This window comes from Hemibagrus wyckioides, linkage group LG07, assembly GCF_019097595.1.
Source record: "Hemibagrus wyckioides isolate EC202008001 linkage group LG07, SWU_Hwy_1.0, whole genome shotgun sequence".
Taxonomy (NCBI): domain Eukaryota; kingdom Metazoa; phylum Chordata; class Actinopteri; order Siluriformes; family Bagridae; genus Hemibagrus; species Hemibagrus wyckioides.
In genome coordinates, this window is record NC_080716.1 from 14,590,567 (window position 1) to 14,611,747 (window position 21,181).

The 21,181-nt window shown below is 35.7% G+C and overlaps 1 protein-coding gene across 4 annotated transcripts in view; it reads left to right on the top strand.

The window, feature by feature from the left end:
• The window catches only part of kcnip4a (potassium voltage-gated channel interacting protein 4a), a 124,269-nt gene that overhangs the window by 69,499 nt on the left and 33,589 nt on the right, over positions 1-21,181 (top strand). The window contains exon 1 of one of the 4 annotated variants that reach the window (XM_058394571.1): positions 7,839-7,977. The exons of the other annotated variants lie outside the window; for them this stretch is intronic. Coding sequence (XP_058250554.1) covers positions 7,878-7,977 — 100 coding nt within the window. The 5' untranslated portion in view covers positions 7,839-7,877. Of the gene's footprint in view, positions 1-7,838; positions 7,978-21,181 lie in introns of those variants that run through there. 4 annotated transcript variants of the gene reach the window in all.

The window sequence follows — 21,181 nt, forward strand, 5'->3', positions numbered from 1 at the left end:
AATCATAAAATTTTACTCAAACTTGAATTATATGGTTTAACTAGTGCAAAAGTAAACTTTTGTTCCTTTGATTAAAAAAAAGAAATCTAATTAGTTGAAACAACTAAAAAAAACAAACAAACACATTATCTTAAAGTTATCATTACTACTTAAGGGCCACTGATACCTTAAACAAACCATGCACCTACTGAGAAACACAAGATGGTAAACCAAGAAAACTTTACAGAATTTCTTTAATTTGTGTTATTATTATTCACAAAGCTTCTTTTCACAAGCCATTAGACTCCTGAACAACACTTAACACCACTACCTCACACCCCATCACCCCGACTGACTGCTGCCACACAACACACTGAGCACCTTACTTAAGTCTTAATCTGTATTTACTGTATCTTTTTATTTTTTATCAGATTTTTCATATATTTCTATTATTTATATTCTTTTGGTAACTGAGATTTGCAAAGTAAGAATTTTATTGTATGGTCTAAACCGTTGTGTTTTCACTGTGCATATTACAATAAACCTCTTGAATATATATATATATATATATATATATATATATATATATATATATATATTTTGCCCAGTTAAAGTGTATAACATATACAACTCATGTTTTAGCCATATATTTACCTAAAAATTCAAGTAATTAAGTAATTTTTTTGGGTTGGTGTAAAGAGAAGGTCAGCATCTGACACTTTTGACCTTGTGTGGACATTTAGATGTTTTTTGGTTTGTTTTTTTTAGTGAAACACCCTCATATGAGTGTATCCAGTGGCCTTTGAATATTGTGTACTTGCTTTCAAAAACACCGAGCATAATGTTTTGCTGCCACTCAGATGGCGGTGCTGCCATCCTCTCACCCGCCTACACTGTCCTTTCTGAAGAGCTCCTGTGTTTCAGTGGTGCCTCTTATGTAGCAGAATTATGCTGGCATAATGCATAAAGGCAAACACATGATGCATTTTGAAGAACACTACAGGGACTACAGTCCTACTCTAGCTATTGAGAGCTCTTCAGCTCTTAGCTGTGTCGTGTCTTACTTTACATTTCTACTTCAATTCTTCAGCTTCAGTCGTAACCGAAAGTGACTAAGCAGGTGGGAGGAGCACACACTGTGTATTTGTACAGTAGTAGCAGAAGGCGCATGGCTCTCCTGTGTCAGGGCCACTTGCATTCCTCTTGCTGTGTCCTCTAATTGAATTTGTTTCCTTGGTCACCCACTGATTGGCCTTTGCTGCTGGCTCCAGTTCCACCCTGGTCCTTCTGGTGTTTACACTGATAAACAGGGCAAACAGAACCCACACGATCCCTTGTGCCCACTGCAGGGAGAGCAGCTGTCACTCAGTGCATGGTAGTGACTGCACACTTCTTCATACACGCACTCACCAGCAAGACCGTGTAGTGCACCTGAAGTGAGGTTATGAAACCCACTTTATCTTACTTAGGCAGTCATATTCTAAAGCCAGTGTTATTTTTTCTAAAATATTAATGAATGCATTTTTAAAGACAAAAACCTGACCTACTTACAACCTTCTTAGTGTTGTTATTGCATCTAATGATCAAAATGAGCACAAATAGAAACTGCAACAAGCGCTAATAGAGGCCTGCAATTGCAGCAAACTGCTTCATGCTCGGTCTGTGACCATTTTCTATGGAGGAGAAACTGCGGATTAGAAAGTTGATCACAGGCCGACGTTTTTATGCCAAGTTGGACTACATTACAAATACTCTGCGGCTGCCAAGAAAGCTAATTTTTCAGTAAATAAATGTTATAAAGTTTTAATCTCAGTGTGACTATCATGTATAGAACCATCAATTTGAAGATACAACAAGAAAACATTAAAAATCTGGAATTTTTTTTCCTTTCATTTGAAAATTCAGAAATAAACAGAGGGCTTTAGAATTTCTAGATACTGAAAACAAAGACTCATATCTTGAGTCTATAAATCAATTTCGTCTCAACTCACTTTGTACACTTAATAGACGTGAAGGCAGATGCAAATGCAGAGATGTACTTTTTCAATTTAAAGGGAACAAATAAACAATGAAACATAAACCCAAGGGGCAAAAAATAGACTTTAGGAACAAGACTATTACTGGCAAACCAACAAACATGACACATCAACAAAAGCTAGACAAAGAAACAGGAGCTTAGATAGTGTGTCCAATGAAATGACACAAAATCGGTCAGCATAATCAAGGTGGGAAATAAGGTAAACAAAACAGTGTTAAAACAATAGGTAAGTTTGCCCTCTTGTGGTCCTGGGGGTTGTCTCTGATAGTATGAAGGTTAGATTTTCCTCATGCACTATTCTACTGAAGCATGTGTTGTGATCAGACACGACACCACAATGGATTTGATCTGAAATGAAAGGTTTTGCATAAAACTATGTAGTCCAAAGGGGATGTCAAAAGGAGCTGTCAATGGTATTGTAATGTAAATTGTTGAATTTATACTTTATACTGAAAAGATTGGGAGAAAGAAAGACTATAAAGTGGAGTTTTGTGAAGGTGAAGTAGTCTCTGTCTATACATCAGATGTGCATCATTGCATGTGTCTCCCTTTTCCACTGACTGGAAACTTAGCTGAAATCTGGTTAATGATATTATCCTTCTGTGTGTGCCTCACCCAGTTTAACAATCTCTCGGCTTAATGAAAAAACATTTGTTTGTGCTATGCCATAGTTAATGTCCTTCTGCCTCACCAAAATCTAAGGTTATGAGCTGCTGCAGGCAATAAACCTCCACAGGCACTGTGACCAAAATAAAAAATTAAAATATGGCTATATCTGTTATAAACATGCTCTACTCTAAAGTAGCACTCAGCAATATGACAATATAATATTGTTTTTGTGATAAATGACATTAAAATATACTTTTTTTGAGAACACTGCTATTGTTACACAGAGATGGTAAAAAAAAGAAGCATTTTTGATTCAATAGTTTTGTAAATGTGAAATGAATAATAGAATTATGTAGAACCAAATCGTTTTAAAAAACTTCTAAAGCATCCATCATTCTGTGATTTCTGAAGAAGTTGGTGTGGTTAAAATGAAAGTGGTTAAAATGACATTTCTGAGAGATGTGTTTAATACAGATGACTAAAATGCCTTTTACAAACTCCGGCAAGTGTGTCTTTTACTGGTCTGTGTACAGTATGGCTCAAATCCTAAGACCTGACTGGGGCTGTTCTGCAATGGTGGTTATTGTTCTGGCTCGTTCTCTCCCCACACAGAACCTCTGAGTGACCTCATGTTCTTGGACACCTCGCTGACTAAAGCCCTTCATCCTTTTTGACCGAGCACTGGCTATTGCTGGCTCTTGGTGATTTGATCCTGTTTTAGAAGTTGACGGACAATTCATTTTCCCTCTTGTATTAGCATCAGGTGTCCAGCATTGTTTGCACAGAGGTGACCATTTCAGTTTATGAGACACTGCAAAGGTCTTCATATGTGATATTTTGGTTGTAAAATACGGTTTATTCTTTGTTTTTATAGGTTTGTTTAGTTTGCTTGAACAAATATAAATAAGGCTGTAAAGTAACAAAATAAGGAAAAGGCATGGGGGTCTGAATACTTTGAGAATCTTAAGTAACTGCTTCATCCTGATCAGGAACAGTGGCTGAGGAGCAGGTATACACTCTGATGAACATTGCACCCTCTGATTGGACACAAGTACATTGCAGGTCACCCTGCTCACATTCATTCCAAATCTCATTCACATCTAGGGGCAATTTAGAGTTGCCAACCCACCTACCATTGTGTAATAAGAAGCTATCTCTGAAATTTTGACCATATCATCCAGGTCTACTATAGAGCAGGATCCCCTGTAGGAATACAAGGAGAAAAACCCTTTCTTGTGCTTGTTCTTACAGGTGGCAGTAATTGACTGCCAACCTTTGGGAGAAGGTTGTTTGATTTTTGCTAGGTGTCTGACAAGCTAATGCAGTTAATGCTACAAAAAGCTTTCTCTAGAACATGGAGGTCTTATTGAGAACTGTAATTCAGAAATGAAATGAGATGAGACTGAATTACTGATGCATAGCTCCCATCTGAATAAGTAATCTATATCAAAGTTAAAAGCTCATATTATTCCCGAAGAGTAAGATTTCTATTCCTATTTGCGGAAACTCTCTTAAACAAGTATTGACAGGAAATGGCAATTTCTTATTCAGTTTGTTTTATTAGTCTTAATATTTTGTTGTGTGTCTTTATACATGTAAAAAACTTCATAGTCTGTTATACAGTTAAGATTTATGCCATTGTAAATGATAGTTATAGTGCTCTTCATCTACTTTTTTAATTTACTCTCTATGTACATATACATATTTGGTACACATGGACAAATCAGGAAATTGAAAAACCTTTTTTTATTGACCCTCATTGTCCAGTTGAGGGCAGCAGAACCATGTCTGGCCATGCAAGTTTCTTCAGGTTTGCTGAGACACTTAATGCACATTAACAAAACTTATATAACTTATATATATAACTTAATATAACTTTTTTTTTTTTTTTTACATTTACTCAATAATCCACTATTAATCAAATATATATTTACATAAGGCTTATTTGTTGAACAGAAAACACATGCATTTATCACATTGGTAAAGCTGTTAGAAACATAAACACAGTAACAAGTTGTGTATTTCAATTAAATTTAACACTACTAACTCCACATGATTACCGATACATTCATCACGATTTATTTATTTATTTATTTATTTATTAAACATTCAGTGATAATTAAGCACCAGTCCAGGTTGTACCCCTGCCTTTTGCCCTATGTGCACTGGGATAGGCTCTAGCAGACCCCTGTGACCCTAATTAGGAATAAGTGGGTATAGACAATGGATGGATGGATGGATGGATGGATGGATGATAACTAAGCTACACGGTGAAGGCTGAATAAATGGTTGTGTTGTGCTTTGAATCAAAACAGAGTCTATAAAAGAAGTTGATGTTGTTTTGCCTTTATTACTGACACCTCAGTTCAGTCCAGAACATTAACAGATTCAGAACATTACAATCTGTATTCACCGTTAGCCCTTTTTTTTTTCTTTATTGAATAGTACATGGTAAATACAAGGCACAACAGAAAAACATAAGAAAGTGACACTTTTAATCCAATCAACTCAACCAATAACCAAATCCAGATTATATTATTTTGCTTTCCTGGTAACCCGCTCTTGCATGGACTTCATTTGCATGTTCAATCTGGTAGCCATCGTAATATTATGATTTCCCTCATCTCAATCTCACATTCCATACTAGGAATAAGATTTTTAACAACCTTGTTTATTAAATTATGTAACCAAATCATGCTGAAGAATCATGCTGAGTCACAAGCAGCATAATGCTCTTGGAGGAAAACACTATCCATTTTCTTCCACAGGCACCCACGTTATTCAAGGCTATTATCATCGTGATTGACAGTGGAAAGAGAGTATACCATTCTTCAGCTCATTGTTTGCATGGGTTTCTTCCAGCTTGTCAGGTTTTCTTCCTAAAATGTGTCAGTAGGTGGGTTGGCTACCATAATCAGTGGATGGATGGATAGACTAATGAATAATCTCTGATCTTCATTGACTGAGATTAGACATGCTGCTGCTGCTGCTATGAATGAATAGTTATTGCTTCTCAAGGTTATGGTTACTGCATATTTAATAGTTATCCTCATTAATACTAACCAAATAATGCATCAAATGTAACAAAAAAACTGCTTAAAATCATAATATTCATTATTAGTATTATCAGAATTACGATACAGAATTTTAGCCTTATTGTTGTTGAGTGGAAAGATTTGTGATGGGGTAGAAAACGTTCAAATAATAATAGTAATGTTCAAATTCTATCATTGGCGAACTGAATTATGGGATTTCTTTTGCTATTAAAAGCGGTTTAAAACAATCAAGGTTTTTTTCACTATTAGAGGAACAAACTGTGGCAAAAATGGTACACTTGTGGCTCCTGTGATTAGGGAGCTATCTGTTACAGTTTTATTTGTGGCAGCTGGGCTCACTCTAAATATAGATAAGGACCCTGATGGCAGGCTTTGTGTGGCTGCATGGTGCAATCACCCAGAACATGTGTGTGTGTGTGTGTGTTTACGTACCTGATCATGTTGGGTTCTTTTCATACTTGTGTAAAGTGATGATAAAATGTGAACAATCACATCAAGACATTGTGTATAGAATAAGTTTATTTATTGATACAGTGAACTATATTTTGTTTTTAGAACTGTGGCCAGTTGCACAGAAATGTTCTACTGAGTAAAAAGAAAAAAAATTCTGTGTGCTTAACATGCACTTGTGTATGACTCTAAGACCATAGAGAGGATAATTGAATACAATGGGAGCACATAATGATGGCAATCAAAACCTGGGATGAGCTAATCTTTAATCCCTGCTTGTCTTCTCAATTGCACATGATTGATGAGAGAAATTGCTGGAGGATAAATGTGTGGAAAAAGCGGCATTGTGAATATCTTTTATTAGAAATTCTGATTTTCTCCTCACAATCTGTATACCTCAAATTCATTAAACTCACAACCATGATAAACTGATCTATAAATAATCATCAAAACATTCAAACAGGTTTTAAAGGTGGACCAAAGGAATGTGTTCTGCTTTTGAACATCCTTATCAGACTGGAGGACATGTAATGGTGGGTAATTGTATCTCTCAGTCCCACACAAAGCCCCCTTTTTATGGGTAAGTCATTGTGAACCCAGAGCCTGAATGTGGTTTTGTGTCCTTGATGCTTGTGGAGCTAACAGAGCCTTTTATTTGTAGCTAATATAACTCTCACATAAAAGTTTGGCTTGTAATTTACGTTTCTGTCAAAGGTAGCTGTTCCAGAACTTCATTCTTCGGGCACATATAAATGCTCCTATTGCTTAGTAATCCCAGATTTTTCAGTGCTTATGTTACAGAAAGAGATTAATTAATCATGTGTGACAGCTTGACCTTGTAGGCAATCAGGTAAGGTTGCTGCTCATTTAATTGCATTAATCCAGCTTCATTAGCTGAGGAATCAACGGACTGTTGCTGTAATCAAATCCAACAGACTAGCATGATTATAACAGCACTAAAGAAGAATGAGCTGTCCTTTTAACTTCTGACTCAACCTTCTTAGAGAGGCTTGGACACCCACAGGTATGTTTACTGCAAGAAAAAAAAAGGATCCAGTTTGCTTTACTGCCTTTAAGATTGTGCTGTACTGTCATTTTTTTTAGCTTCATGTTTAAACACACCATTGTTGCACTTTATATTAGTTGTAATTCCCACAGGGATGCTGAATAATAGTGAGATTGGCATGAAGTGTAGTGCAATATTTTGGGAACAGTCATCATGTCTAGCATGGATCCTTACTGTATTTGTTTCAGGACCAGTTTCCTTGGTAACAGATGCTCAATGTGACAGCGTCCTGAGGTGTGTAGAGCTTCAGAGCTATACACCCTGTGTATTGTCTGACACCGGGTCTCAGGAGATGGACTGAAGCATTATCTTATTCTCTGTGTGTCCATTGGGGGATAAGATAAACTCTCCAGAAACATCCTCTTTATTGTGGAATATTACACAGGGAGGGAAAAAATAGTCTTTCATTCTTTTGTTCAATTCCTCCTACCTTATACCTGTCCATAGATACCTTATCACTTTCTCTCGTCCCCTCTAGCTTTATCTATTTAGTCTTTGTCTTCTCTATCACTCCACCTTGCCCTCCCTGCTCCTTTTCCAGCTCTGCCCCTCCCCATCACTCCTCCTCTCCTCTGTATTCACTGAGGATGTGAAGAGACGGAGTCTCTACATGTAGTTCACAGCAGAGCTTTCTGTGTCCAGAGCTGTGCTCACACCATGACATGACTCAGTCAACACCATGAACTTGGAGGGGTTGGAGATGATCGCTGTGCTGGTGGTAGTTGTTCTCTTTGTAAAGGTTCTGGAACAGTTTGGACTTTTAGAGGCAAGCTACGATGGTAAGTGAAAAAAAGTGGTTTGTTGTTGTTAATGTGATTAGTATTCACACTTTGAAGAAGGTGTTTAGTTCTGGTTTTTAAGAAATTTCCATTCCATAGCTTTACTACTAGTTAGAAATTACAACTTACGGAGTGAAGTCCATTTAACATACAAATGAACAGTCAACAGGTGTGTCTCAAAGCCTGTTTTGTTTTTGTCTCATTAATAAAAGATAAAGGATCTGTAAATGCTTCTGGCATCAGTTCTTCAAATGAATGACAGGCATTGTGCTGTAAATAATAACACAAGTCTAATGTGCAGTTGTTAGACAAGTATTAATTGCATTACATGCTTACCATATGATCAAATGGTTGATGTCCAAATCTGGAAAAGAAGTATTTTAAGCAAAAACATAAAATTATTCTCTGTTAATACCTTCTTGTTTGAGACCCAAAAGTCCAGGAACCAGAAACATTTGGCAGAAACATTTGTCTTTCAAATCTATGTAGTATTTGAGTATTTTTTATATTTTATATTGTAGTTGTCTTAAAATAATAAGGGTAAATGGCAGATGTTTGTGTATTATTGTTAAATAAGTCAAGAAAAACAATTTTGCATCATTCCACACATAGAAAGGTTCTCTGAAAAGTTCACCTGTGCTTTAGGATAATGTTGTTTATCAGCATTTCTCTGTTATAAAAATGACTATAAAATGACCATATTTTGCTGGCCATAAGCGTCTCTGCTTCTTTATATTGAGCACAAGCTGTTTTGTGGGAAATGGTGCTGCAATCACAGCGAGGAAGTTCTTATTTTGAATGTGTGAACCACTCATTCTGCAAACACATGGCTACCTGTTATGTATAACCTGTTATGTTGAACAGTCTCAGACAACATGCTGCTTAAAAACAGGACTTGTTGGGTTTGTCAGTGTTGTGGTGGAATTTCTATATTTGGAGTTTATATAGAGCAAACATGCCTCTCTATTAAATTTGTTACCTACAGGTGGTTAGGCTCAGTGTCTTTATGCTAGGTGTATAAGTAATGAAAATTGTGATATACTGTTAAAATGAAAATTAAAAATCATAAAATTGTGCCTCCAGCTTTTCCTCACACAAGACATGAGTGTTTAGTCCTGTCACAATCTATAAGCAAGTATGTTTTTAATCTGGATTTAAAAATAAGTCACAATTCCCAATAAGTTCACAATGTTTTCTAAAATACTGTTCCAGAGTTTAATAAAAAATCGATTCAAATTTTGGATGGTGGTTGATTTTAATGTCAGAAAGGTTCTCAAACAACCAATAGAAGTTACAAAAGGGGCAATGTCCTGAGATGTTAAGTCATGTTTACACAGTAAATATCATAATTATGGTTAGAATTTGAGCTGTGTAAAAACAGTAACACTTAAGGCTTCTTTGAGCGGTGATCAAACTTAGCGATGCTTTTCTCTTAATGTGTAAAATGTCCTAGTCTTCCACTGTTAAAGCTCTTGTTAAAATCCACCGTGACAGCTCCAGCAGAGCGCTTCTGATACTTGCTTGAAACTTTGAGTATCCTGTAATCTGTGTGTATTTATTTATTTTTTTACTTTAAATATATGTTTTTTGAGAAGACACACTAGCAAACATTAAATTCCTGGATAACATTACCTGTAGTTTAGACTTAATTAAGCTGCTTTCTTGCATGAATTGATTGACAGAATAATCGTAGAAATAAAAATTGGACAAAACTGGTTTCTTAATTACTTCAGGAAAATGCATTTAGCACCTTGTTTTAAAGTAATACTTATCCTGGAACTATAACTATATATTGTTTCAATGTAATCACAGCAGCTGTTCAATGCAGTACAGTAGAAAGTTTGAAGTTCAGCCAAACTGATTCATCTCATTAAGAACTTTTTAAAAAACGTGTGCTAGGAGTAGAGGAAACTGAAACTTCGGCACAGGATACTTATATAATGCCAGAATTTTGTCTCCTGTAGGATTTCTTTGTAGAAGTTTGTTCTAGTCATTGATCACAGATTTTGCTTTTTTTTTTAGTTCACTACTTAAATAACTAACCTGCAGTTTAGTGCAGGATAACAGGTCATGTGCTAGGATGGTGTGGAGTTGATATAGTCCAGGGACAGTCTAATTATGCAGGGTTATATTGTATAGAGAATGATGAATTGATTAGGCATTCACATGCACTGACTAGTCGATTTTTTTTTAGATCTCTGTACCCATTAATGCTTCAAGACATGATACTTTAAATTATTAGTTGGCCCAGTTCCATTAGCATAATCCTATCATGAGTCAAAGTAGGTCAGGTTCAATATTTTTTAGATGGTATAAAATAATCTAGACACTTAACTTTGATTAGGTACTTAATTATGGAACATACCTGTTCAGATAAATCAGATAAAAACATGGATTGCTTGTGCTCTGAAATCTGGACTATACAAAAAATGGTGTATAATACAGTATAATACATACACTGATCAGCCATTACATTAAATCCGCCTGGCTAATATTGTGTAGGTCCCCCTTGTGCTGACATAACACAAGGGGGACATCTGACACTGCTATGCATTGTGTGTTCTGATATCTTTCTATTATAGCCAGCTCTCTATGAGCATCAGTGATCCTTAGGGACCCAGTTCACCAGTTGTTCTTACTTTGAGTACTTTTTGTACAGTAGGTCCTAACCACTGCATCCTAGGAATGCTCCACAAGACCTGCCACTTTGGAGATGCTCTGACCCAGTCGTCTAACTATCACAGTTTGGTCTTCGTCAGAGTCACTCAAATCCTAGCACTCGCCCATTTTTCCTGCTTTCAACGCATTAACTTTGAGAACTGACTGTTCACTTGCTGCATTATATATCCCACCCCATGACATGTGCCACTGTAATGAGATAATTCACCTAACCTGTAAGTGGTTTTAATGTTATGGCTGATCAGTCTATAATACAGATGAAATTACCCCCTTAGTTCAAAAGTAATTAGCTGTTCAAAAAAGTACTTGGCAAATGTAGTTGGGGTTTATCTGATATTTTTTAATATATTTAATTTAATTGTGTATTTTTTTTTGTTGTGTTTTCTAATTAGATCCTGATTAATATTTTAGTCTGTTGCTGAAACAGATATTTTTAGGACTATTTATTTTGCTGTGTAGTATGTGACTGGCTCCAATGTGTGAGACATACAATTCTCAGAAGTATCATGGACTTATTATGAAGATTCTTTGATGATCTGGTTTATCTTTTGGGAAGTCACTTATAAAAATGCCCTGACTAGACGATACAGTATAATTACTCAAATTCAAATAGCTATACACTTTGAACGTAGCTTTTAGCATTATGCACTTAAATATGCATTCCTTGAGGAAAAACTTTAGGAATATCTTAAAGAGAAAGTTTGATATTTGGTTGGTTTTTGTTTATTGTTGATAAAAATAGCCACTGTGTGGAAATGGCTCTGTTCACAATGATGGCGGTCTCTCCGGAGGAGTGACACTGAGTGACAGCAGTGTCACCAAAACACTGCTGATATGACAGGTGATGAGATGAGGACAGAGACGAGCCTTTAAACAGGGCACTGGCTTTCAGCCCAGTGGCTCTGTGGGATATTTGTAGATACTATGATGGCTGTATAGATGACCAATTACTTATTTATTTTTATGTATTGTTTTTTTCCTTAATCATAATTTAAATGAGTCGAGTTTTCAAATCACAATGTTTTTTATTGAAGTCCACATTATTAAAAATGGCATTTCAACAAGTTTTAAGAGCGGAAAATTGACCCAGTAGCAAATCTAGAGTGATGTGAAAAACATTCCTGAATGCCCAAGAGACCTACTGCTTATGAATAAGAGCTACTAGCCAAATGTAGAAGGCGCTGAGATTTGTGATAACGCAGATGGAGAAATTACGCTTAAAAGCCTGCAGCACCTTGTCACATTTATTATTACTTGTCATCAGAGCATATTTTATTTGACTTTAATGATACAACAGTGACCATTTGAGAAGCATGCAGAGTAATGTTCTGGTCCTGAGTCCTGGTCTATAATAATAGTTCAAATAAATAGTATTACAATAAACTTTCTTTTTTTTTTCTTTTTTTTTTCTTTTAGCATCAGATATTCTTTATCATCTCATGGAAAATAATGAATGGGGTTTGCAGTTATGATTGGTACAATCATCAGCCTAACAGTGCTTTAACCTTTATTCACAAATGCAATTTTATTGTACCAATTTAGTAATAATTAAATAAACCTTTTTGAATTTTGAAAACACAACACTTCGGTCACAGAAGCATTTCTGTCATTTGTTCGAGGAGGCATCTTATGTGAACTTGACATGATAAGACTCTCAGGAGAGGTGTTGCTTTGTGTGTGAATCAGTGTGAAACCAAAAATAAGATCACACAGTAACCAATCAGTCTCCTGTCAGGCTACTGCTTGACCATCTGCTGTTCATTCATGTATTGTGTAGGTCAAAGATACACAAATAACACTTCTTCATAGCTGCATACTGCAGATTTTCTATACTATCACACTAGCCAGTCCACAGTATAGCTATAATATGACTGAAACTGGGAAAAGCTTTGGATTTAAATACATGCTACAGGAAAGATGCATGACAGTAGCATATTTGTTGGAACTTTATACATAAATATCTAAAAATAGGTATTTTACAGTCAGGATTATTGTCATATTGTAGAGAAATAAAAAATTATTGATGGTTTTAATTAATACTGCAGTGCTCCCCTATGGCCACTTGGTGCTTTTATCCATAGATAAAACACAGTGCAATGAATTTTCTGGTAAATATACTAAATATTATACCAAATTGGCTATCATATATACTACTGACTATACAGTGGATAGAATTTTACTGCATCTTCTTTATAGAGCCATTACATATAAGCATCACACTGTTATAATACAGAGGCACTATGTTATAAAAGTATTTATTACAAAACTAAGTATATAAACAGATGGGTATTCTGTATGAATCATAAGAAACTTAAAAACATTTTTTTAAAGTGCTATATAGGCAGTGTTCATGTAGTTGTTTTACACACATGGCATGTATAAATCCATCATTAAATGCTGAAAATATAATTAAGCTGTGTTATCTCACAAGCCCATTAGATGGAGCTACAGTAGAGTGTATTATCAAACATGGTCAGTGTTCATGATTGTGTTTTTTTTTTTTTATCATTGGAGCTGGTTGTACTTGTTACACAAACCAAATGACAACATAATAGTTTAATACGGATAGATGAATGTATGAGTAAATGAGTATAAAAGGGAAAAATGAGAAGTGCTGAAAATCTACCTTCAGATCTACAACAGTAGTTCCTAAGGTTAAGCTTTACTAAGTTCTCTAGGTACTGAACAGCACTGTGTAGTGACAATTTATCGGAAGGTGTAGCTTTTGTTTTTCTTACACACACACACAAACACACACACACACACGCACACACAATAACACTTATTGATTGTTTTGGGGTTTTTTTTTTTTAGAGAAACCAATTTTGTAAAATGTCACATGATATTCAGTGATCCATGAGGACAATGAAAAAAAAAGATGGCCATTTAATTTATATAATTATAACCAATCAATAAATGATCCACAAGAAATTTCATACAAGTCATTACTTAGATAAGACAGCTAATTCATTTTAGCACTGCCTCATCATTATAATGGTTTTTACTCGTGGAAAAAAAAATGCAGGCCTTTTTCATACATCATGCTAATTTTGTAGGATTTCTATTTGAGAAGAAGCAGCTCATATGTATGTTTTATTTGTTCCATGACTGATTTGCATTTGTCATTTATAAGCATGCACTTTGAGACAAACCCAATTAACTGTGTAGGCAGCTAATAATGTTTTACAATTTATTATCATGTGTACATGTATAATATTAGGTAAAATGACAGACTTTTGCCTGGTGTTATTAAATTCTGCTGGAGTAGGCAGTCTTTCTCCAAACATTAATTTGTACTTTTTCATCCATCTTGTCCCAGTGAGCTTCTGCATTCTGCAGATATCATTTGCTCAACCATATAGGATGAAGCTCCTCTATAATTTCTTTAATGCTGTTTGTGAAGACTTTCTTAATGGAAAAATCATGCTGTATTTATGCATGGTGTTAATGCCATACTACCTTCCTCACTGTGAAAAGAAATAAAGCTCTGTATAGCATTATGAAATAAGTAAGGAATGCATTATATCGGGACATGCTGTTAAAGGGAAAAAAAGTGTTTCATTGCTTTTATGACATCATTTCATATTTTGGAGCATCTGCAAACCAACTTCCTGTTAAAACTTAGTTTAAAGCAGCGATAAACAGTTAATCATCACCAGTCTCTCTGTTTTTTCTCTTCATTTTACCAAGAAACTGAAAAAGTCTTTGTCATGTCTTTGCTATGAAAAATCATAACGTAATGTAAACCTGAGATTTGACCATGCTGTTACTGAAAATCAATTAATAACTTCTGACCAATCAGAATTGAGCATTCAACAGGGCTTCAGTACTTCATCTTCTTTAATATTGCATCATTTCATGTGCTATTAGTATCATATTTCATTAGGTATATTCTATTTAGCAAAAATCATTCTCAGTGGTGATTGGATTCAACTAAGAATATGTTTAAAAGAGGTTTGATTCCTGAATGCTGTACCAACATAGCTGCATTGTTAGATGAACTAATAGCTCAGTTGTACCACATTAACTCGAAAAGCAGTGTTTTTAGGTTGGTAATGATATTCTCAGCAAATAGACCGTCACTCTTTCTCTAAAAAGTAATCTAAACTTGTGCAGATGCTGTAAAACCCATGAATGGACATCAATATTTGGCCTTAGTGGAATGCATGACTGCATTTAGGGCTACACAGCAGAGTAAACAGTTTTGTCTTTAATCTATTGTCGAGGTAATTAAAGTCTAATAAGTTTACTCAAAGCAAAGTTTGTAAGTTCTAGAGTTCCCGCAAACTAATCTCTATCGGCCATTCAAATATGATTGTCCAGGTGATTACTGGTGTAATTCTTTACCAACTGTGAAGTAGGAGCATGTCATATTATAACTTATTGCTGGTACCTTGGGCAGGAAGTCAATATTTAGCAAATATACAAAATTCAGGGCATCTATCAATACAACACCTACACAAACTTGCTTCTTCAGCAATATTTGTAATTGACAAATTTGCTGGACTACATTTATTCATCTTCAGTAACCTCTGTTCTTGTCAGAGCCGCGGAGGATCCAGAGCCTTTTCTGGGGCTGTGTTTGACTACCCATTACTTTTCAATCAGATCGAATCTATGTAGTCACTGGGTACTAATGCTTTGAATAACAAAACTTTCCAACTAAACTTTTTTTCCTATTGCTTTAAAGGAACATCATCTCCTGATGAAATAATCAAACCAGGAGAAACTATGAGGAGGTGTATGCTTGGAGAGTTTCAGTTTGTTTAGGTTACAACTGTTCTCAGCTAATAGTAAGCAGAATTTCTCTCCAGGTGTAATATAATGGCAGCCAAAACAGACTTTATTACACTTTCTTGTAATTTTGCATTTAATGTCTAAACAATTGCTTCAAAATTAACCTTTAACAAATGCTTTCTCGTCTTATGAGCTGTACATAGCAGCTTTTCCTCAACATTGTCTTTGAGGTTGCCTTTTATTGTTGAGTATTTCTGCTGAAATAGTACTTTCTTGGATATCAGTGAACCCAGTAGGAGAAAAATACAGCAGACAATCTCAGTCACAGAACAGTACATTTATTATATTAGTGGAAGCGCAAATACTGAAATCAACATTGTGAAAGTAGACATGGCTGATAAAAGTGGATGATCCTTCTTATTACATTCTGATATTTCTTAAAATATATTTCATATTTTAAAGTGAAACTCTTCAGAGTTAAAAAATAAATGATCGAATAGCTCTTTTCACCAAAGAACAAAATTGACAAAAGAACATATCTGTACATTGTATCATTGAGCTAGGTCTCCTTTAATGCAATTCAATTTTTAATGAAATAATACATGCGGCACAATTTACAGCCTTTTTTTTTTGTAGAATAAAGTAATAAAAACCCACAGCCCACCCAAGTGAAATTTAATTGGTCAAACTGGAACTTTATTACAATGGACAGTTCGAAAGAATTAGGTCAGTATATTGAATTGAACCTCCAACTACTGCACTACAGTTTTGTTCTACTTTATGTGTTTTTTTAAATAAAACACAGTAGTTAACCAATAAGCTGGCCTCTCAAAGAGCCAAGAAGGTGGCCGGTCTTAATGTTCATAATTTTAATATGTTGGCAAAATTTAGAGACCATTTATGTATTATGCTAATAAGTATTATTTATAAATTTTCATTCTAGCTAGCAGATTTTTATAACTGATCTAATCAGGGAAAAACTCACAGCAAAGTCAAATGTCTGAAAAACTACTTCACTAGCTTCTATCCTGATTGAAGTCAAGGCATTGTATTTGAGGCATACAAATGAGTAATAAAAAGGAGTAGACTCTTTGGGGGTGGAGGAAACTTATCGACATTCAGACATGGTATTGAGTTCTACATGTTTTTTAAACTTAAAGCTCAATGAAGCAGTTCTTTTATATGAATGGCTTTAGCGATAGTGCTAGCCATGCTGAGTGGTTCATATTCTTGCAGCAGTTATGTTGAATAATGTTTCAAGCTCTTGTCAACACCTTTATCAGCTTCAGGCTGTTGAATGTTTCAGTCCATTTTGTTGTAAGGGCACCCCACTGCCTCCTTTTGCCTCTTAACTCTCACTATTTTTATTAAGCTCTAGCCCCACAGAGATGATTTAGTTTTACACATAACTGTGCTGGAGTGCAATTCCTTGGCATTCATTTCCCACACCAGACAAATTCATAACAGATTACTCTATTATAAAATAGTTGTTCAAGGTCCTTCTCAATAAAGTTAAGCCCCAGCTCTAATAGGGTTGTCCTCAGATTGTTGATTGATGTGTGTAATGTAGTCTGAACATTGCTAATCATGGAGGCTTGTTGTATAGCTGATGCCAGTAACCTTGCTTAGTGACATAGATACAAAGGCACTTGTCTGGTGTTTGGGGGTGTATTGAAGATGGCCAGGCTATTGATTGCACATGACTGATTTGTGTTGTGATGAACGGATAAACACAGCAGTTATTTCTGTATGAGTGTCCGTGCATGTGTGCCATTATGGTTGTTTAGTCTGTCTCATTAAAGCATGGCAGCGCTCTATTGCTGCACATTGACTGGTGCTTGCATGAATGCATTGTGTTTGATTTTCTAAATGTTTGCTCAGTGAACATTTTTACCACAGATGAACCGACACAAATGCACATGCAAAACTATTTCAAACTAGTTTTCTGTTCATGCTTTATATCATGATTTGTTGTCTTTTTACATTTTGTTTTTAGCATTATTGCATTGGGTCTGTGTAAATAAATCATAAAGTCGGTTTTCCCTTTTTATTAAAAAAAAACCCCACAGGTATTGCAACTATACAGGCTTTTTCTTTTTGTTTGTTTTTTTTATAGTATACATTATACACATTAGAGTAGACATCTAATGTTATTTAGTAGAGAAAAGATGCTATGTCATTTATTTTACATGATTATAAAAACAAACAAATTATTAAAACAATAATCAGAGTAATATAATTTAAAGTATTCAGAACTGTCTAGAATACTTGTAGTTCTCTCTTCTCTCCCTCTCTCTCTCTCTCTCTCTCTCTCTGCAAACCTTAACCATCCATATTTTATTTATATCTTATATCTGGCCTTTCTCATACACACAACTGCCAATTAATATGCAATTTATCTCACTTACATGTACACTGAATATGTTTCCATATTCAGAGGAATTTTGTCAGAAGGCTCAGCTTTCAATCAGAGATCTCCCCAGAGTCTGCCTGCTGCAAATCAGTTGAACTGAGACGCACGGTTGCTGATTCAGTGTGCTGATTGTTAATCACATATTCAGCAGGTGTGATGGAGGTATTAGTGATGTCTGTATGATTAGTTCCTCATACACAGCAGGCACATATCTTGATACACAGCCTCTCTGAAAGTCTCTGGTGTTGTCTGCTATTTCAGCCATCTTTGTTCCACATCTGGTTTGTTGCTCATGCCTGCTTTTTGTGAAGAGCACAAAGAGATTCTCTCTCAGTGGAGCTGCTGTCCTACTGAGACAGATAGAGATACTTGTCTTTGTTATCAAGCCCTGTTTCCCGATCCTGCTCTCCAGAACCAGGACAATGGTGAAGCTTTAGTTTGTTCACTTCATCATCCTATCAACAGCACATCAAGTGCAAGTGCAGACTGAAAGAGTTACAAATAATCATAGCACTAATATTTATCTCTAAGCACAAGAAAGCTACGGAAATGAATTGAAATCAGTGCAGTTTTATTCATATAGTGTCACAAAGCAGCTTTACAGAAATCTGGATAGGAAATTTCCAAAGTTATCCATTTATCCATAATGAGCAAGCCAGCGGCGAAGCTGGCAAGGAAAAACACCCTGAGGTGACAAGAGGAAAAAACCTTGAGAGGAACCAGACTCAAAAGGGAACCATCCTTTTCTGGGTGACACCGGATACAGTGCAGTTCTAAATCATTACTCTTCTATATCTGTAGACTATAAAGTCAAGCAATGCTAGGTATGTTAAAGAAAACTTGAGTTTGGGCACCATTAGAGTTTTAAACTGTTGAATGTTTGAGACTGTGAGTAGAAATTGTACGTGTTCTTAGTGATTGCTGTCTTTAGGCTATCTGAAGATGAACATTCACAAAAAATGGCTTTTGTTTTCATTACCAGGTATATAATTAAAAAAAAAAATGTGTGTGTGTGCAGAGAAAAAAACAATGTGTCCTTTTGCACCGTATTGTGTATGCAGCTCTGGTCAGGGCGGCTACAGATCATAGACTTTAATTGCTCACATTTCACACCAGGTGCCTTTATAAATATGACAGGCTAATTTTAATGTTTCCCAAATACTGGAGACTTCATCCCATTTGCATACCATAACAGGTATTACTGAGTGGCATGTAATTAGTCCCATAAGACTACCCAACTGGTCTGCACACAGCTTAATGACCCTGTTATAGATTCTCTTTCATGTCATGTAGCTGTCATCAATATGATGAATGATGTTTTTGTGGCGCAGCAGTTCCTCATTTTAGAACGGTACCAGTTTAGAGCATGACACTAAACAGCTGGGTGCTTTTAATGAATTTTCAATGGTATAATTTGAAAGTATAGAGTGGAAAGAGACTCAACTAACTGTGCTTGACTCGGTATGTTAGTGGAAGGCCTAATCCTGACACTCCAGATTTAAAAAAAAAAAGTACACTTAAATGGAAATATTTGGAAGTAAATCTATCTGTCAGGTCTTCATTCCAGTCCTGAGATCATATGTGTTCATATGAATTTCATATGTTCTCTCTGATGTCCACATAGGTTTTCCAGTTTCCCAACCATCCTATTTTACATAGTCTATCATGTGCCGTTGCTTGTATGCAGTCTCCTTATTTGGTCAAAGCTGCTGACTGTTTACATGACCAAAAAGTTTGATTTTGGTTTCATTTAACTTCGAAACACGATCCTAAATGTAGCTCTGGTGACATTTAAATGCCGAATTTTGCTGATGCTCTCAGGAGGGGCTTCTTTTTTGTAACACTTCCAAACTCCTTGTTATGAAAGTTGATATTATGAAGTGTTATGAAGTTGTCATTTTGAAACCTGACAACCACAAGAATCAAACAAACTTTTCAAAAACTGTGATGATTGAACTCTTTTTCCTGCTTTTACCATCACCTTCACTGTCTGCACGTGGGTGCAATTTTCTGACAAGAAACTTTTTGTTTGGCCCAAATTGTATTTAATGGAACTCATTCTGTATTATCTGTTGCCATTTGTCTCACGTGTGTAGAAACATATTTGTTTTTCCCCATCAATGGTAAAGGGTGACTTGTAAAGGGCCTTTTTTTTTTACATGCATGCAGCCTCAAATACCTCAGGGAAATAGAGCTCCTGGGGACTGAGAGCAAATAGAGAAAAAAGTGCATTCACTTTACAGTTCCTTGGTTGGCTTGATGTGTTATTGGTGTTATTGTACGTAAGACAGCTACCAAAAGACTTAGAGTTAATTCTAGAGGTGATGTAATTAAAGAAGCTATGTAAACACCAGCCTACATTCAGTTGAGGGAAATGTGAGCAATAAAGTTCACTTGTACTTTTAGATGGTAGTCAGTGAGTTTTATCATTGATGAGAAAAGAAGAACATGTGAGAAACTTTGCTCCTTTTCATCTAAAAATGTAAATTGCTGGAGCATGCTGAGGTGAGATTTTCTGCTCAGTCAAGCAAGCATTACCTCTACAGATGCTACCAGATTTCCTTTCTGAAGCCTCGCTGCCTTAGAAGTAAGATCACAGCTACCCTGGTATAGCTCCGAATCCAACCCCAGACTCTGGAGCTGTGAGGCAGCTGAATCATTGTCACCCATGAGTTTAGATATTTCCCCCTCCACTTTAATCAAATAGATTTCATAGGACTTATTAGATTTTGCCATTGATTGTGTAATCAAAAATGGATTACATGGTTTCCCTTCTCTCTTTATGAAACGCTGTAGGTGATATAGAGCCCAGAGCTTTCTTCCTTTCTACCATCCTCTCTGGAGTAAGTGCTGATAGGAATCAAGTACTAGGTAGAGTTCAGCTGCCATGAAACTCTGACAGTCTTCTGAAGACTAAAAATCAATTCCCTCGGCATCATTAATTAGAAAACAACTTTTCAAATGAGTGATGTATCCTGTGCTGGATGGTGATAAGAACAAGACAATTTTCTGTTACCACTCCTAGTGACATTGTAGAGATAACCTATAGACATTTCCTGATGGGTAAACCTGTTGGAAGTCTGAGGCATGAAAAGGTGGAGTTTGAGTTGGACAGAGGCTAGAGGTGTGTTGTATTGGTAAAAAATAAATCTTTCTGTCTACAGATTATTCAGAGTCACAGAGTCTACAAGCTGTCTTAAAAATCTCCATACATACATAATTAACATTTTTTTAGCAAAATTTCTTCCAAACTTTTTCATACATACTGTAGTTTATGTATATACATATTTCTGGCTGTAAAATGTAGAACTGAGACAGCTCATTTATTCTGTATATTTAACGGCTGTGCCATACTATGTAAATATCTACTATTTA